This window comes from Carassius auratus, chromosome 26 (assembly GCF_003368295.1).
Source record: "Carassius auratus strain Wakin chromosome 26, ASM336829v1, whole genome shotgun sequence".
Lineage (NCBI taxonomy): Eukaryota > Metazoa > Chordata > Actinopteri > Cypriniformes > Cyprinidae > Carassius > Carassius auratus.
In genome coordinates this window covers 9,720,880-9,739,716 of record NC_039268.1, presented here as the reverse complement: position 1 = coordinate 9,739,716, position 18,837 = coordinate 9,720,880, and the positions used below count along the sequence as shown (strand labels likewise).

General features: G+C 37.3%; 1 protein-coding gene across 4 annotated transcripts in view; it reads left to right on the top strand.

The window, feature by feature from the left end:
• The window catches only part of dhrsx (dehydrogenase/reductase (SDR family) X-linked), a 43,609-nt gene that overhangs the window by 676 nt on the left and 24,096 nt on the right, over positions 1-18,837 (top strand). Inside the window, exons 1-3 of one of the 4 annotated variants that reach the window (XM_026204114.1) lie at positions 5,436-5,695; positions 7,229-7,336; positions 10,402-10,470. In XM_026204114.1, coding sequence (XP_026059899.1) covers positions 5,593-5,695; positions 7,229-7,336; positions 10,402-10,470 — 280 coding nt within the window. In that variant the 5' untranslated portion in view covers positions 5,436-5,592. Of the gene's footprint in view, positions 1-5,435; positions 5,696-7,228; positions 7,337-10,401; positions 10,471-18,837 lie in introns of those variants that run through there. The other 3 variants (XM_026204115.1, XM_026204117.1, XM_026204116.1) reach the window with 3 other exon arrangements.

The window sequence follows — 18,837 nt, the reverse complement described above, 5'->3', positions numbered from 1 at the left end:
AAAAGGAATAATTTCGTTAAAATTAAATTCAGTGGACTTTTTTGCTGCCATTAATGATAAAATAACTAGTTTGCTTAAGTCTATATGTAAGTACTGTATCACATTTCATAAATTCAATTATTACCTTCCCAAATAGAAGACTGAGCGCAAAAACGTCATATGAGCGAAAATGAACAATAAAAGTTGAGATATTATATCAAAGGCTGTCAGTGATTTTTGAGCATGGCATCATTTTTGTGCCGCCTTCTTAGGGTGTACAGTTTATGGATGTCTCAAATTTTCTGCTGTCAGATACATTAAAGCAAATATCTTATACCAGTTAATCGCACTATAAATGTATGGAAGACTATGGCAAGCCTTTTTTACATTTATCCATTTAAATTAAAATCTAAAATATTTTATTATTATTATTTGCAGGCTGTATGTATAATTACTAACGAGAAATCCAATACTAACAAGTGCATTTTTCAATTTCCACTTGTAACTATTCAATGCCTAGTATTTTTATTCCATATTAGTCACTATGGGGCTGTCTATATTATTACTTATTTATGTACTAGTACTTATCCCATTGCAACAGTTACAGTGACTATTCCATTTTTAGTGGCAACAAACTGAATGCACTATGAATAAACTATTCACAGATTGTTGTATTTCAGTTATTTCAGATAGAACAGGATTGTCCAATCATGCAGTCCCACCGTCCCGCAGAGTTTAGCTCAAGCTTGTCCCAGTTTTGGATGATTTTACTAATCCTGAAGACAGTGATTACTTTAGTTCAGGTGAGTTCGATTGGAATTAGAACTAAACTTAAATCCCTCCAAACCCAGGATTACTGGAACTATAAACTCTCCGTTGTTAATTGTTATCCTTTTCAGTTATATTAGATCTTTTTAAATGGATACTCATACGTATGACACCAAGTAACATTTATCTCAAGCTAGAATTCATCTTATATATGTAACTAGCCAGAAAAGCCCATTTTAGTTAAGTTATTATTAATATTTAATATATATGACGAAAATACAGAGACGTAAAAATAGATAGGCTACTAGTTGGGTTTAAGCGATAAACTGCTTGCCATAGAAACCTGTGGTTCGCCTATTGTGCGCTTAAGATGTGAGAGCGTTTGGAATTTGGTTCATTCTTTCAGCCATTTATTATGTAGAGATCCGGTGAGAACTCATTGCTACAGCTTCATTTCTTTATATTTGTTCTTTTTGTTTTCATTAACCAATCTCTAGCCTATATATGTTCCATAGTCGACAAAGCTTTGATTATGTATTATCGTTTCCATTGTTTAGAGTTTATATGCTATATTTATCTATTTCTTCTTTTGCAAGACAACTACAATTTCAAGCCACGAGCATTGTGACTCACCGACTAAATACTCCGCTCTGAACGTGAGAGGAATCTCAAGTGTCAGTACAGTCACCATAGCGCATCATGAGCGCGACCAGCTGCCAAATTGCCCTCGAACTTGGGCCACCTATGCAAGTGAGCTTGAGAAAGGACCGCTAGACCCAGATCACTGACAATGAAGTGCTATGACGACAGAACCCACTGAAGCGCTTACATTACCTATCTGAAGGACAAATAGAGGGCAGATGGGTTGTAGCTAACACAGAATTCATTGTGCTTGTTGAAGATGTCTTATTCCTCAGCTGAGTATAAAATCATTAGCTATGATAATAAAAACAGTAATGTTTCTAGGTGTAGCTATATTATTTGTGTGTTTGTTCGAGAGAGAGAGAGATAATAGAATGATGTAAAGTCTTTAACTAAACTTTTATGCATGCATATTGATGTGTGTGTGTGTGTGTGTGTGTGTGTGTGTGTATATAACAAAATGGTTCTTGTATCATTGTATTCTTTATAAAAGAACCACAGCTACATTCATATAACTCTTTTAAACAAATAAATACAATACAGACATATAGTACATATTTTGTAAAGACTGTGTTGAGGACAGAAAAAAATAAATATTATTCAATTGTAACATTTATATATTCATGGCTTAAAATCCCCTATCATTTACAGTATGAACCTGAGAGGTGACATTAAATAACTCCTAATGCCATGTTGATTTATTACATTATAAATGTAAGTAAAATCTGGAAATTCTGTCATTAAAATATTTGAACTTAAACCTGATAGGTTCCTGTCCCTCCATTAAAAGCCCATATAACCAAAATTTAGAAGATCCAAAATTATCATAAAGGTATTGTAAAATGAATCCATATGAATAATTTGCGCTTCCGTGTTTACCCTATGTGATGTTTTTGATCATTGCTTAGATTTAAATAAAAGCCTAAATGTATTTAAGTCATCAAAGCAATCATAGATCTTCACAAAACATAAACTCCCTGATTCACGTGGATTCATTTTGTGTTACCTTTTTGATCTTTTTGGATCTTATAAGTTTTGTTTACTAGGACTTTCCAATGAGGTATAGAAATCTCTCAGGTTTCGTTAAAAATGTCTTAATTTGTGTTTGAAAGAGGATGAATGAAAGTACTGTGTTTGGATGACATGAGGATGCTTTTCCCTCATGCTCTGAATGCCAACTACACTTCTTGTGCGCATATGTAACAAATTACACAACTGTTCTTGGAACAGTGGAACTGGAGAGAGAGAGAAAATAAGAAGTGGTAGAGTGAGAGATGGGGGAGGGTTGGAGCGCCCAGGTTAAATGTGCTGTTGTTCTGAATGCATTCTGACAAGGAGTCTGTAGATACAAACAAACTCTGAAGGAGAAAATACAACAGCTGTTTTGCTATCCAGCATTCAGAGTAAGAGGAAAAGATGGAGAGAGAAGATCGAGTTTATGCGTGAGTGCTTGTTTGTCTGAAGGCTTAGCTCTTCTGGAAAGAACGAGTGTGAGTAGGGATTCAGGTCAGTGTTAGAACATGCTCAGCGGAAGCAACCTCCCTGGCCCGGAAAGGATAAAGCAACATGCCTGCTAAAAGAGATGACGACAAGAAGAGGAAGCAAGGCAGAAGCCCCTCAGGTCACAATGGCACGCAATGATTAGTTTTTGAAGTGGCATTGATTTAAGCTTTGAGGACAAATCCTGAGAGCCGATGTAGAAAACCAAGTTGTCATTTTGTCACACCTCAGCCTCTTTGACCCATGTCCAGCATTTTCCTCCCCCCCCCCCCTGAATTCTCAAATATTATAGAAATTCAGTAACAGGTCCATGTTTAAATGTTAAGCAAAATTAGAAAGAACTGTCTGGTGCTCAGTTTCCACAATCTAAGACATTCAGGCTCTTTTCTCAGACAAAATCCCTACTTATAAGGCCTGAGAGCACTTCCAGTAGAAAATGTCTGTTTACATAGTGCTAGTCAAACATCAAGGATTCTCCACAACCTGCTGTCACTGCACCAAAGCTGAGCTCCAGGTTTGCGTTTCTCTCTCTTGAGGGGTTTTCATGGCACACATCCCCCTTGTATGACAGCATAAATGTCTGTTCCCCCCCCCCCCCCCCACACACACACACGAAAAAAACTGCTTGTGTCAAGAATATAAACAGCCTGAGATTATATGTATAGAGAGAGAGAGAGAGAGAGAGAGAGTAGGGAAGACCAATAAGGGAAATGCTTCTATCTTGCATTTCTCTAATACAACTATTTTCCTTTATATTATTATCAGCATAACAATTCAAGTGACAATTTTAACTGAAAAATTAACATGAATTTCATGATGTCTTGGTAATTTAGAGCAGAACTTAAGCTGGTGATCTGGCATCTCCACGAGTAAAACCTGATGATCCATGTTATCCAGCTAGATTTGAGGATGTTCCGGAAGCACATCTTGTGTTGTGTAATTCAGTGGCGTAAGAACATCTGACGCATCTATGTCCCAGCTCCAGTTTTCCCAGAATGTTTTAGAGGTCTTGTTAACTAATTCAAAAGCCGATGAGTTGAATCCGGTGTTTTAATTAGTGAGACATTTAAAACATTCAGGTAGGTGGGTCCTCAGTTTTACTTATTTTGAGAAGAATCTAAAGTAAACTATTAAATTTTAGGGTCTCCCTAGTTTACAAAATGTAGAGGGAGGTGGGGGTGATTAATAATAAATGAATAATAAATAAAATAAAATTTACAGGAGAGAATTTGCTGGAAGGTGATCAAAAGCATACTCATACAGAATAGCCTATTTCACCCATTTGCATCATACATCATAAAATAACACTGCATTATAAGAGATTTTGATTTATCAGTCTGTCAATATTAAATTTGCATCGGCTGATAACTGTACCCAACTGGCCGATTAAGGTCATCATAAAATCATGGAAGGTTATTCCACCTAGTGACATTGAGTAAATGTTATATATATATATATATATATATATATATATATATATATATATATATATATATATAAAAATCATGAAATGTTACTAGGTTATCTATCTGCATTATGTTGGCTAATGCTTTAGTCATTAGATCTGCACTGGACACTAAAATCTCTCTTTTTATTCAGGATATCTCTTAAAGCGATAGTTCACCTAAAAATTGATATTTTTGTTATTGTTCACTCACTCTCAAGTTGTGAATTTCTTCACAATATTTTGAAGAATCTGAGTAACCACACAGTGTATTGTACCCATTGTGTGTCATAGTATTTATTTATTTATTTATTGATGCTATACTATGTAATGCTTGAGTCGGACTTGTATCCCGAAGGTCACAGGTTCGAGTCTCAGGTCCGGCAGGGATTGTTTCTGGGGGTAGTGTGAATAACCAGAGCTCTCTTCCACCTTCAATACAAAGACTGAGGTAAGACCCTTGAGCAAGGCACCGAACCTCCAACTGTTCCCCGGGTGCCGCAGCAATAAGGCTGCCCACTGCTCCGGGTGTGTGTTCACAGTGTGTGTGTGTTCACTTGGATGGGTGAAATGCAGAGCATAATTTCCAAGTATGGGTCACCACATGTCACTTTGCTTTCTTTTCACTTTCCCTTTCTACACAATGTAAGTCAATGGGGACCAGCAAGTGTTTACCCATATTCATCACCGTTTAGTTTCCCACTTTAATAAAAAAAAAAAAAAAAAAACATTTTATGTTCAACAGAAAAAAGGAAACTTCTATGTCATACTCAATATTTTGCAATATTGTCGACCTTGACGTCATTGAATCCATGATTTTTAACTGGAATTTAAATTTATTTATTTATTTTGGGCCATTTTCTGCCACATAATTAAAAAATAAAAAGGCAGTTTGGAACTTTTTTAAAACAATTCGGCCTTAATTTGAGAAAAAAAAGACAGCGATCAAACTTGCCTGTACCTTTTTCTCAGAACTGCGAAGAAAAAAGACAGAATACTGAGAGGCGGAAATGTGCTTTCATATACTGCGACATTTACTTTTTTTTTTTTTTTTTTTTTTTTTTTTTGAGTAATCTTCACCAGCTACCTTTTTCCCCTTTCTTGGTAGTGTTTACTCCCCGTAAATCTGCATCCAGACTCTCTGGTGTGTCTACAGTCATTGACGTAGAAGGCGGAACTATCGAACAAACAGCTGATAACATCCTGCTGTACTTCAGCACGGAGCGTAAATACTGAGACACTCGCTGTCATCTTCAAACATGTGGTGGCTCTTAACTTGTGTACTCGGCTTCGTCAGGCTCTACTTAGACGGCGTCAGAGTTCTTCTATACCAGCTTTTCAACAGATCCTTCACCCTGCCAGGTTAGAGGTTTTTATGGTCACGGATTTGTAGTGATCTGACGGGCTTTTGTTTTATTGTCGAACAGGTGTCAAACAGTTATTGGGGATTTAGGAGCTGCAAGGCATAGATTGGGAACGTTTAGAATCGCTCTGTGAGAAGTGCGCTTAAAGGGGCAGTTCACGCGAAATCAAAAATTCTGCATTTATTTGCTCACGTTCGTGTTCTTTTAGAGCCAGATAACCCACGATAAACACAGTTACACGGAAGAGCAACATATCTCTGTCCCTGTTCACTTCTATTGTCTGGTGAAAGTTGTAATGAAAGGATAGTTAGACTCTTATGTATGTTCCACTGAGTAAAAAAAAAAAAAAAAAAAAAAAAACTAACCGTAAAATATATGAGAGGTTAGAGATTTATTATTAGTATTATTATTTGAGTTGACTTTCTTTTAACATTTTCTTATACTTTATGATATTGAAACAAATATTGTTGTTTTGTAACTAACTTGCTAACTTGGCTGTGATTATGCTTAAACCTAAAATAAAGTTTAAACATGTTTCTCATTTGTTATCTAAACATAGTCGACTGTAACCTTTGACCGATTTACTCCAAAGCTGAGGTATTTTTATAAAGACACTTTATAATACATTTAATTACAAGTGATTACATAATTGATGTTAATGTTCATTTAAATAGTTAGAAATGTCCTGTGTTTTATAATGTATTTGTTTTAAATATTTTATACGTTTATTAGCCTCTGGCTGAAATGCTGACTTTATAATTAAATTATAACAATGTGTAATTTAATTTATAGGCGACTCCGGGTAATTTAGAGTGTTGCCAGAGATTCAGTGATTCATGCATTATCATGAGCTAATCAGATGTTTCTACTTCAGATTGTTCCATTGCAATTATAGACGGCTCTTTATTTAAATTTGAATCCGTGTTAAAGGGCAGTGTCCCAGCGCAAAGCAAAAGGATTAGACTCAAATCCATCCACACAATGGTCTTTTGTATCAGAAATATTTAAATCTTCTGAAGCCTGACCAGATTAGCTACAGACAAAGAAAAAAAGATGATTAAGAAACACTGATTTTAAGACTTTTCTTGCATTATTGGCTAGCCTATGTTCTGAAAAACTAATTTTAACTGGACATTTTAACATGGAAATGGCAGCAAAAAGAAGCATTGCTTATCACTGATTATTGTCTTGAATTGTCTGCTTAAATACACAAGTGTACTTGTTTTTCATTATTATTGAAAATAATATGTACCCATAAAGCAAAAGAGTGAAGTAATCGCATCATTAGTAGGCTTAATCACAAAAGCAGGTCATGCTGTTCTCAGTTCATCAGTGTAGGTTGCACTTTCTACATTTAATGATCCCTGAGACCACAGTACATCCATGAACACTCAAATGAGGGACGACAGGATATGTCCCAAACAAATACAGTCTGTGTCAGTGTAAAATATATTTTTATACATATTATAAAAAATAAAAAAAAATCTTAATTTTCATTTTTTTTTTTTTTTTTTTTATAATTTCCTGCCAGATTTTCCCAGGCAGAATGGAAAGGTTGCCATAGTTACAGGGGGAGCCAGAGGAATGGGATATGAGGTTTCCAGACATCTAGCGAGCCTGGACATGCATGTGGTCATTGGTATAGTATCATCTCAAACCTTAATTACAAATCATTGAACCAAATCCATTTCACTGGTGTCTTGACTCCAACTTACAGATCAGTTATTGTAGTTATGCAGCCTTTTATTTGGTTTTCTGCTATTTGTGATTGATGTGTAATATTTTCTGTACCACGTGCAGTCAGTAATAAGTATGACTTGTGCTAACAGAGCACCGACCCAATGTTTCCCCCCTTTTTTTCTCCCTGTCAGTCTGCATTATCAATAAGAGCTCTCTCCTGAAGTATGGTGTCACATAAAAGGCAATAAGAAGGGCTTATGCAAGAGTAACTCTCCTCACATGTTCATTCAAATGCAGGACAGGTTTCTTAGGGTACTGTATGTGTAAGAAGAGAACACATACAATTTTCTTTTGGTTAAAGCCTGTTGGTAAAAGTTTGTGTGCTAAAATTGTTATGCAAAATCTGCTTGAAACCTGAGGTAAATCTTTGCCTCTTTGTTGTAAACTGTCAAAAATAAATAAATAATTTTTCACCGGGGAAGGAGCCTATCCTCAAAGTTACATATTTGTACATCAGCTACTCCTAAATGTTGCTCAGTATGTTACTTATATTAAAATACTGTAATACCTTAAAAATACCTTATTTTTCTGATAAAGTGCCCTGAAACATCCATGTTATATATGAATATCTTTTTCCTTGAAATAAATTTTTGATGCATTTGATTGAAGGTGCATTTCAGTTGAAATGACATTGATACTTGAGTTTCAGAGAGCAGTCTATAGAATAATTAATTCCCTTAGCTGTCCAACAAAAAAAAGAAGCAACTTTGCCATCATTACTTCAGGATTTTCATCTTTCATCCTTCATCTTATCTTTCCACCTTGTTGTAGCACTGCGTTTAACGTCATTTCAACATGTTGAAATACAAGGAGTAAAATCTTCATCTCATGTGACATTAAACCATTCAGATGATTCTTCACAAAAACACAATTTATTTCTTAAAGGTATATTCAACCTTAAAATGAAATTGTCATTAATTTCTCACCCTCCCTCATGTTTTTCCAAAGCCATAAGACCGTTGTTCATCTTCAGAACACAAATTAATATATTTTAATGAAATCCGAGAGCTTTCTGACCCTGCAGCAACTGAAACATTTTATGGCCCAGAAAAGTAGTAAAGACAGTGTTAAAGTAGTCCAATAAAATCATGACATCAGTGGTTCAATTGCAACACTGTGAAGCTACAAGGATACTTTTTGTACACAAAGAAAAAAAAATCAAAAATCAACTTTTTTCTCTTAAATGTCAGTCTTCGATGCACGTTCACAAGAGTACCACATCAAATCCGAGTGGAGCGACTGACGCAGGAGCCAGCTTTCTGAAGTAGAACCAAAATGCACTGTACTTTGTTTACACGCTGTACACAAAAAAAAAAAAAATCTTTGTAAACATGTTTGAAGATTTCGACAGATGGGATCACTTCAAATTTTTTGCCCAGCATTCCTTATTTGAACCAGAATATACAGACGTTGAACTAAAGGCCAGGACATACCAAGCCGACTTAAAAGATCTAGAGGTGACGAAAGCCGACGGTGTTGTTGCCTCGCATTGGCAGTGGCTGAACCAAAATCTGCACTTTGAACATACCACACAGACTACAGCCAAATGCGAACTAACAGATGTTTTTTTTGCACCTGCGTGAAGGGAAATTGCTGTCTAGATTAGCAGCTGTCAATATACAAGATATACGCAGATATACAAAACGGAAATAAAGCAGCTAGTATTTTGAATATTAGTTATGCTGACAACTTTCTTCATTTTAAGTGGCTCATGTTATGAAAATATTTGCATATCGGAATGTTTGGGTAAGATCACATACAGTAACATTAGAACAGCGTTCTATCTGTGCTGCATGCATTTACTCGTGATGCGTTTCATCACTTTCACTTTAATTCTCGGTCACTGACTCATTCGCTAAACTGAACATCCAATCAGAGTTCTCACTCACGCCGACGGCTCCGATGCCAGTTCAACATGTTGATGCGAGCCCGATGACAGCTGACGTGGGGAACACACCAATCAAACCCAACAGACGCTCACTTATGGCCGACCATGGGCTTAAAGGGTTAGTTCACCCAAAAAATGAAAACTGAGCCCAAATTACTCACCCTCAAGGCATGTCAGGTGTATATGACTTTCTTCTTTCAGACGAATCCAGTTGGAGTTATATTAAAAATTGTCTTTGATCTTTCGAGCTGTTTAATGGCAGTCAGTGGGTGTTGCAGTGATTCAGTCCAAAAGAAGAGAAATAAAACAAAGGCCTCCTGTGGTGAATCGATGTGTTTTTGTAAGAAAGAATATCCATATTCAAAAAGTAATAATCACTTTAATGTAGCTTGCAGCAACAGTTGTACATGGAAGCAGTTCTGGGGGGATGAAGTATGAGGTCATTGCTATTTTTGGGTGAACTAACCCAAGAGAGAAGGATGTTCTACATCAGAATGTTGGCTCCTGTGTCAGCAGCATCACGTGAATGCGTCGTGGTACTCTTGTGAACACATCTCAAAGACTGACACGGAAGTAAAAGAAATAGTTGAAGTCATTATTTTTGTTTTCTTTGTGCACAAAAAGTATCCTCGTAGCTTCATGACATTAGGGTTGAACCATTGATGTCACACGGATTATTCTAACATTGTCCTGATTACCTTTCTGGGCCTTGAATGTGTCTGACTCATTGCTGTCTATACAGGGTTAGAAAGCTCTTTTATTGCATTAAAAAAAATCTTAATTTGTGTTCTGAAGGTGAACAAAGGTCATAAGGGTTTGGAACGACTTGAGGGTGCATAATTAATGACAGAATTTTAGTTTTTGGGTGAACTAACCCTTTACTGTTTCAGACTTCTTAAAGTAGCACAAAACTACTAAATTTGCCTTGAGCAAATAAACAGGAATCCACTTAGTAAGCAGATTAATCTTGATATTTATGTTTTTACTGATTCTGTTATATATGTGTATAAATATAAGAGCATGATTTTAGTATGCTGAACATGGTCCTTTTCTATAAATTATTTTCTCTTCTCCAGCTGGGAATGAAGAACAGGAAGGTCTGGCAGCAGTGAAGAAGATTCAAGAAGAGTTCAATCAGGGGAAAGGTAAAATTAATTCAATGAATGTTAAATGTGTTTGAAGAGCCTGGGGGTTTTAAGTGGTCGGTTGTATAGGAAAGGCTCTGTAAGTTCCCAAGCATCGTGTACCCTCCTCCATCGGTGGTTCTGACCTTTACGGTCTCCTGGAGGTGATGATTTACTCCACAATGACCTGATGCTACTTAATTTGCAACTAAACAGGATCATTTTTCTTGCGACGTTTGGATTTGTGTGTTTACTGGAAGAATGTGTGTGTGAGAGCAAGCAAAGAATACCAAGAGAGACATGTTTGATGATCGTGTTCGCTGAAGAACCATAACCTCATTGTAATGCAGATGGGATATTGAGAGCCACAGTTTGGATGAAGGCACGCTCACTTCCCTGCGGTATCCACCCCTCCCCCACGTGGATTTTTAACTGCTAGGCGAGAACAGGCCCTGGTTTTCACTTCTAGCTTACATCATAGGGCTATTGAAGTTGAGAAATGATGCACTGGAGGGAAGCTGTCCTTCTGCCCTTATCTAGGGTCAGTTTGTCTAAAACCATAACCTTAAATACCAGTTTTGAAATTGGTATTGGTTCAGAGGGGGAAAAAAAATGATGCTGCAAAAATGACGGATGTGCTAACAAGAAATGAGTCTTTCAAAAACAAGCAAAGGCCTGGCTGGAGGTCTGTTTGTGTGCGTGTATGTATGTGAGGCTCTTTGCTCAGCATGATCTGTCTCTATACTTCTCTAAGCTGGTCTAGTAATGACACATCATCGCTCTTTATACAGCTACAATCACCTAATGAGGGTTAGACATCACATCCGGTTCAACAGAAGAGGTGTTTTAGGAAGACGAGATAGACTGAGCTGACAAATGGACTCAGACTGCTGTAAAGGAACTTTAAAGTCAAGCAGCCATCTTATTCAAGATGTTTAATGGTGTGAAATTGGACAGTCTAAATGTTGCCGCGGCTGGTTAATAAAAAAGAACGCTGTTCCTGGATGATGCTGGTTTAAAGACAATTGGTGTGGTAAAAGTTCACACTTGAAAATGTTAACTTAAATGTTTAGGTTTTTCATATAATCGCTTAGTTCACTTTTGAATAACAGTAAATTACACTAAGGTTGCTAGAGGCAAGTTGCTTCAACACAACAAAGAACACCCAAGATGTGTCACTCTTATAGTTTTGAATGGGGAAAACGCAAAGCTTAATATGGCCGCTCAATCGCAGGAAAAGCCCCACCTTCTGAATGAAAGCGTGAATCGCTTAAAGTAAAAAAAGTAGCACAGTTGCACCACTGAGGGAGGTTTTATATAACGTTTTCCTTTAACACTATCAGGTAGGTTTCGTTTGGTTTAGGGCGTATTTCCGACACTGTTAGTGACACTCTCTGGACATTTCAACCAAAATATCAACAAAATAAAAATGTGGCCACGGTCATGTATTGAACATGCATTTCACTTTGAAACTGCTGTGCAGTAAGGTGCGTAATATCAGTGTCGCAGAAACATCGCCACAAGTACATATTTCCAGTGAGAATGACTTGTGATAGAATCATTATGTAGAACAGGTTTAATATTATAAACATGCCTAATGCTTTTCATAACGTGCCACATAAAATACTACAAATTATATACTCCTGTTCATAAAATGTTTTTCTTTTAAAGATTTTAAGTACTTTTGTTCAACAAGGATGCAGTTAATTGGTTAAAAGTGTCAATTTTCTATTTCAAATAAATGCTTTGTATTCATCAAAGATTCCTGTGGGGAATAATATGAAGCTGCTCAACTGTTTTCAACAGTGAGGATAAAAAGAAATGTCTTGAGTTAGCAAACCTGTAGGCTGTATTAGAATGATTAAGGATCCTTTGAAACTGAGGACTGGACAGTTATTTATATCAAATCGAGTAAATGTAGCCTAAGTGTGAGCATCAAATACCTTTCTTACTGACCCCAAACTTTTGAACGGCAGTATACCAATCTCAGCTCGGGTGCCCAGGGGAAAAAAAATGTTTACTTTGTAGCCCAGAAATGAATTTAATTTCGGGTAGCTTTGAATGTATCCAAGCTCAGTTGAACTGAACCACCCAAAATGGCACTGGCCAAGCTCATCATGGGGTCACATTGACCCTTTACTCTGCAGCTCCAGAGATAGTGTCCGTCTTAGACAGATAGTGCTGAGTGACTGATTCAGGGCAGAGCACTGCTGGCAGACACACTCGTCCCACACTGATCCGCTCTCCTCTCTCTTGCCCTGACAACACGAGGCAGACGTGCAGAGCTGAGCCGTGGCAGGCGGCAATACACCCTGTCAATGCCTTATGGATTCATTCACTCTGGATGGGCGGACAGTTATGTTCCCAAGGCTGTTTTCCACCCATCCTCTGCTTGTCTTATTTCTCAGCACAGCTGCCGCAGCTCCGGATCTGTGGTGCGATTTGTGAGTGATGAGGCCTTTGTAGCGGTTTTCAGAAAGCGTTTGTGTCAGATGTTAGATGTGGTCATGGAGTCTGCCATAATGACACACACTTTCCAGGTTTAATGGATCTGTTGAAATGTGACCTACATATTGTATGGCCATCAAATGTCTGTTTAAATAACCGTTTCTCTGCTTTGCATAGGCTGCGTCTCAATTTTAAATAGTATGCAAGATTATAATTAGTGCTGTCTCAATCCTAGTGCTTTAGAAAGTATTCCAAAGGTGCTTGGATAGTATACTTTACCCAGTGGATTGTGTTATGTGGAATGCGATTTAGATTTTTCCAGTTCTTGAAATTTGTGAAGGAATGTGGTTCTTATGAAATACAAGTTTTCTCCAGACATAACAGGGCCCAAAGTTTTGAACTTTTGATTGATCTGTCTGTAATAATAACCTATTTCAGAGTTCTTGAGGATCATCCAAGTGCTTCTTAGCAAACATGAGGCAAGCTTTCATGTATGTCTTGGTGAGAGAATGTTTTTGCCTTGCTGCTCTACCATGGATCTATTTTTGGCCAGTGTCTTCTGATGTGAGTCATGCTGAGCACTCATTGGATGTTGTTCTGGTTTTCTTTGTGACTTTTTGGATTGGGTTTGTTGATCTGATCACTTGTGGTGGGAATTTTGATTCCGCCAGTGACTCAGATCTTTTGAGTGTTTCTTTCAGACTCATTCACTTATTCGATTCTTGTCGCCAGATTCTATTCCGTCCTTGTTGGCAGTGACTTGCATTTTGAATTGAGCAATCAATATATGTCCCTTTGTGCATTTGTCCAGCAAATTGTTCTTCAAGAATGAGATGCCTGATTCATCTGTTTTTGTTCATGAAAAAAAAATCTCATTCAGATTAAAAGTGAAAGTGCACACTTGTTCATTGGATAATTTCTATACTTTTCACTAGAAATAAAGTAGTAGTTGTGTTCTTTTATAGATAGAAAATTCAAAAGAATAGCATTTATTAGATTTTTTTTTTTAATTATAAATAGCTTTACCATAACTTCTGATCAATTGATGTGACCTTACTGAATAAAAATATGAATAAAAAAATAAAAATAAATAAATAATAGAATTTAAACAATGTTGTAAACAAGTTAAAATAACTGTTATAGCCAAAAAGTTATAATTTAGAACATTAAAAAGGAACTGTGGTATCAACATTTTGTGACTATATTGGTTTATGACCAGGGTTATTATAGGTAACAAAAACAAAAAATCATAAAATAAAAATAAAAGATATTTGTTGGCCAAAATTATTGGAACAGCTAAAAAAATGGGTTTAAGTCAGTTATTTCTATATTTTGCTGTAGTGTGTCAGTAGGAATATATCAGTATAATTTCCAAACATTCATTCTGCCATTAAGTTTAATAATCCAGTGAGATTTTTCTGACAGCAGCCAGTGCTCCACACAGAGATATGATTTTAGCATAATCCAGTCTGTCTGGAATGACATGAAGAAACAGAACAAGCTGAGACAGACTCAATGCATAAGAACTGTCGCAATGTCTCCAATGTGCTTTTAATATTATGTTATTATTACAATTAATGGCAAAATGAATGTTAAGAAATGTCAACTGATATTTTCTACTTAAACACTGCAGCAAAAGATAGAAATAACGGACTTAAACCCATTTTTTTTAGATGGTGAAAATACTAGGGTTCTAAACATTTTGGCCACCACTATATAGAAATAATATATTTTAGAAAACTTAAGCTAATTTTATTTAAGTTATTTAAACACATAACATAAAAAATACAAATAATTACTATAGTTGAAGCAGATACTAAATTGAAATGGAAAATTCAAACTATAATAGTATATCAGTTATACTAAAATAACACTGTTTATGGTCTCATTATGTACTCAAACTGAATTGTTAATTGTAAACTTCCTATTAACCTGTATGTAATTCTCAGTAGGTCATGTTGAGAGTTTATTGTGGTACCTGTTGACAGCCAGCTGGCAGCTGATGTGAACAGCAGACGTCTACACAGTCAGAACCTGAACAGAACCTTCTGGATCCTCACCAGTGGAGTCAGTGTTTGGGAAAAACGTCTGCTTGTTGCAGGGGTGATGGTGCTCCGAGAGACATGCACGGCACCCTACTGCCTGATGTAATTAAACAGATGCCCCAACATATGCCCAGAACACACACTGTGTGTCAAAGGTTCAGAACAGTTGTTTTCAACATGCAAAAAACTATTTTATTACAGAGATACAGGTGCATATGCACCAAACAGGAGGCACATACATCTGTGTGGTGTAAAAGACCGAGCACTTGATCACGTTTGTGCATATCACTGTGTGTTATCATCTGTTTTACATTTTTATTATATACCAGTCATACATTTTTATCTTCTGCTGCATCATTATAATAGTGACACTGCAACTATGACATCAGTGGGGAAAAACAGCCTGCTCCATTCTTTGTCTCTGTCCTTTATTGATCTACTCTGTCTCTTCCTGACTTGATACAAAGAGATAAATCTTATCATCCATTCTAAGATTTACTGTCCAATCCCTATCTTCCATCTACATTTCGTAGTCCTGTTGGAGACCAAACCGGCTGACAGAACCCTGCATCACTGCCAGAGCTGTCACCTACCCAGGAGTTATTCCCTATCAATCTTCCTCTCTCAGGAGTGCATGTTTGATATACTGGCAGCCTTTGAAGATGGAGAAGGGGGGAAATGTCTTTGTTGGTACTTGAAAATGGCGGGATGCCAGTCACTGTGTCTTCCAGCTGGCACTGTACCTCTGGTGCCAAGATTACCTCATTACCACACTCTTTGGCACATCCAAACTGAAAATTATGAGAAGAAGAGCAAATAAGGATGAGACGGGTATATTCCGTGGCGGGCCGTATCCTCAGATGTACTTACTTCTTATAAAGCAGACCTGGGTGTCTGGTGCCATCAGGAAACAGCACTCATGAGTTGTGCATGGGCTCTTTTGCTCATTACTGTGGCTCGGATTCTTAATCAATCAATCAATCACCTTTATTTATATAGTGCTTTAAACAAAATACATTGCGCCAAAGCACTGAACAACATTCATTTGGAAAACAGTGTCTCAATAATGCAAAATGATAGTTAAAGGCAGTTCATCATTGAATTCATTGATGTCATCTCTGTTCAGTTGAAATAGTGTCTGTTTTAATTTGCAATCAAGTCAACGATATCGCTGTAGATGAAGTGACCCCAACTAAGCAAGCCAGAGGCGACAGCGGCAAGGAACCGAAACTCCATCGGTGACAGAATGGAGAAAAAAACCTTGGGAGAAACCAGGCTCAGTTGGGGGGCCAGTTCTCCTCTGACCAGACGAAACCAGTAGTTCAATTCCAGACAGCAGCAAAGTCAGATTGTGCAGAAGAATCATCTGTTTCCTGTGGTCTTGTCCTGGTGGTCCTCTGAGACAAGGTCTTTACAGGGGATCTGTATCTGGGGCTCTAGTTGTCCTGGTCTCCGCTGTCTTTCAGGGCAGTAGAGGTCCTTTCTAGGTGCTGATCCACCATCTGGTCTGGATACGTACTGGATCCGGGTGACTGCAGTGACCCTCTGATCTGGACACAGACTCGATCTGGTGGCCACGGTTACCTCGGAACAAGAGAGAAACAGACAAATATTAGCGTAGATGCCATTCTTCTAATGATGTAGAAAGTACGGTGTTATGTGAAGTGTTCCGGTTCCAGTTTACCTAATTAATGCAGCCTAAAAATCCTTTAACGGATTTGGATATTAAAAGCATATTAGTATGTTATGTGTATGCCAGGTTAAAGAGATGGGTCTTTAATCTAGATTTAAACTGCAAGAGTGTGTCTGCCTCCCGAACAATGTTAGGTAGGTTATTCCAGAGTTTAGGCGCCAAATAGGAAAAGGATCTGCCGCCCGCAGTTGATTTTGATATTCTAGGTATTATCAAATTGCCTGAGTTTTGAGAACGTAGCGGACGTAGAGGAGTATAATGTAAAAGGAGCTCATTCAAATACTGAGGTGCTAAACCATTCAGGGCTTTATAAGTAATAAGCAATATTTTAAAATCTATACGATGTTTGATAGGGAGCCAGTGCAGTGTGGACAGGACCGGGCTAATATGGTCATACTTCCTGGTTCTAGTAAGAACTCTTGCTGCTGCATTTTGGACTAGCTGTAGTTTGTTTACCAAGCGTGCAGAACAACCACCCAATAAAGCATTACAGTAGTCTAACCTTGAAGTCATAAATGCATGGATTAACATTTCTGCATTTGACATTGAGAGCATAGGCCGTAATTTAGATATATTTTTGAGATGGAAAAATGCAGTTTTACAAATGCTAGAAACGTGGCTTTCTAAGGAAAGATTGCGATCAAGTAGCACACCTAGGTTCCTAACTGATGACGAAGAATTGACAGAGCAACCATCAAGTCTTAGACAGTGTTCTAGGTTATTACAAGTAGAGTTTTTAGGCCCTATGATTAACACCTCTGTTTTTTCTGAATTTAGCAGTAAGAAATTACTCGTCATCCAATTTTTTATATCGACTATGCATTCCATTAGTTTTTCAAATTGGTGTGTTTCACCGGGCTGCGAGGAAATATAGAGCTGCGTATCATCAGCGTAACAGTGAAAGCTAACACCATGTTTCCTGATGATATCTCCCAAGGGTAACATATAAAGCGTGAAGAGTAGCGGCCCTAGAACTGAGCCTTGAGGTACTCCATACTGCACTTGTGATCGATATGATACATCTTCATTCACTGCTACGAACTGATGGCGGTCATATAAGTACGATTTAAACCATGCTAATGCACTTCCACTGATGCCAACAAAGTGTTCAAGTCTATGCAAAAGAATGTTGTGGTCAATTGTGTCAAACGCAGCACTAAGATCCAATAAAACTAATAGAGAGATACACCCACGATCAGATGATAAGAGCAGATCATTTGTAACTCTAAGGAGAGCAGTTTCAGTACTATGATACGGTCTAAATCCTGACTGGAAATCCTCACATATACCATTTTTCTCTAAGAAGGAATATAATTGTGAGGATACCACCTTTTCTAGTATCTTGGACAGAAAAGGGAGATTCGAGATTGGTCTATAATTAACTAGTTCTCTGGGGTCAAGTTGTGGCTTTTTTATGAGAGGCTTAATAACAGCCAGTTTGAAGGTTTTGGGGACATGTCCTAATAACAATGAGGAATTAATAATAGTCAGAATAGGACCTATGACTTCTGGAAGCACCTCTTTTAAGAGCTTAGATGGTATAGGGTCTAACATACATGTTGTAAGTTTAGATGATTTAACAAGTTTATACAATTCTTCCTCTCCTATAGTAGAGAATGAGTGGAACTGTTCCTCAGGGGGTCTATGGTGCACTGTCTGATGCGAAACTGTAGCTGACGGCTGAATGGTTGCAATTTTATCTCTAATAGTATCGATTTTAGAAGTAAAGTAGTTCATAAAGTCATTACTGCTGTGGTGTTGGGAAATGTCAACACTTGTTGAGGCTTTATTTTTCGCTAATTTAGCCACTGTATTGAATAAATACCTGGGGTTATGTTTGTTTTCTTCTAAAAGAGAAGAAAAGTAATCAGATCTAGCAGTTTTTAATGCTTTTCGGTAGGATATGCTACTTTCCCGCCAAGCAATACGAAATACCTCTAGTTTTGTTTTCCTCCAGCTGCGCTCCATTTTTCGGGCTGCTCTCTTTAGGGTGCGAGTATGCTCATTATACCATGGTGTCAAACTGTTTTCCTTAACCTTTCTTAAGCGTAAAGGAGCAACTGTATTTAAAGTGCTAGAAAAGAGAGAGTCCATAGTTTCTGTTACATCATCAAGTTGTTCTGAGGTTTTGGATATGCTAAGGAATTCGGATACATCAGGAAGATAACTTAAAAAGCTGTCTTTTGTGGTAGAAGTGATGGT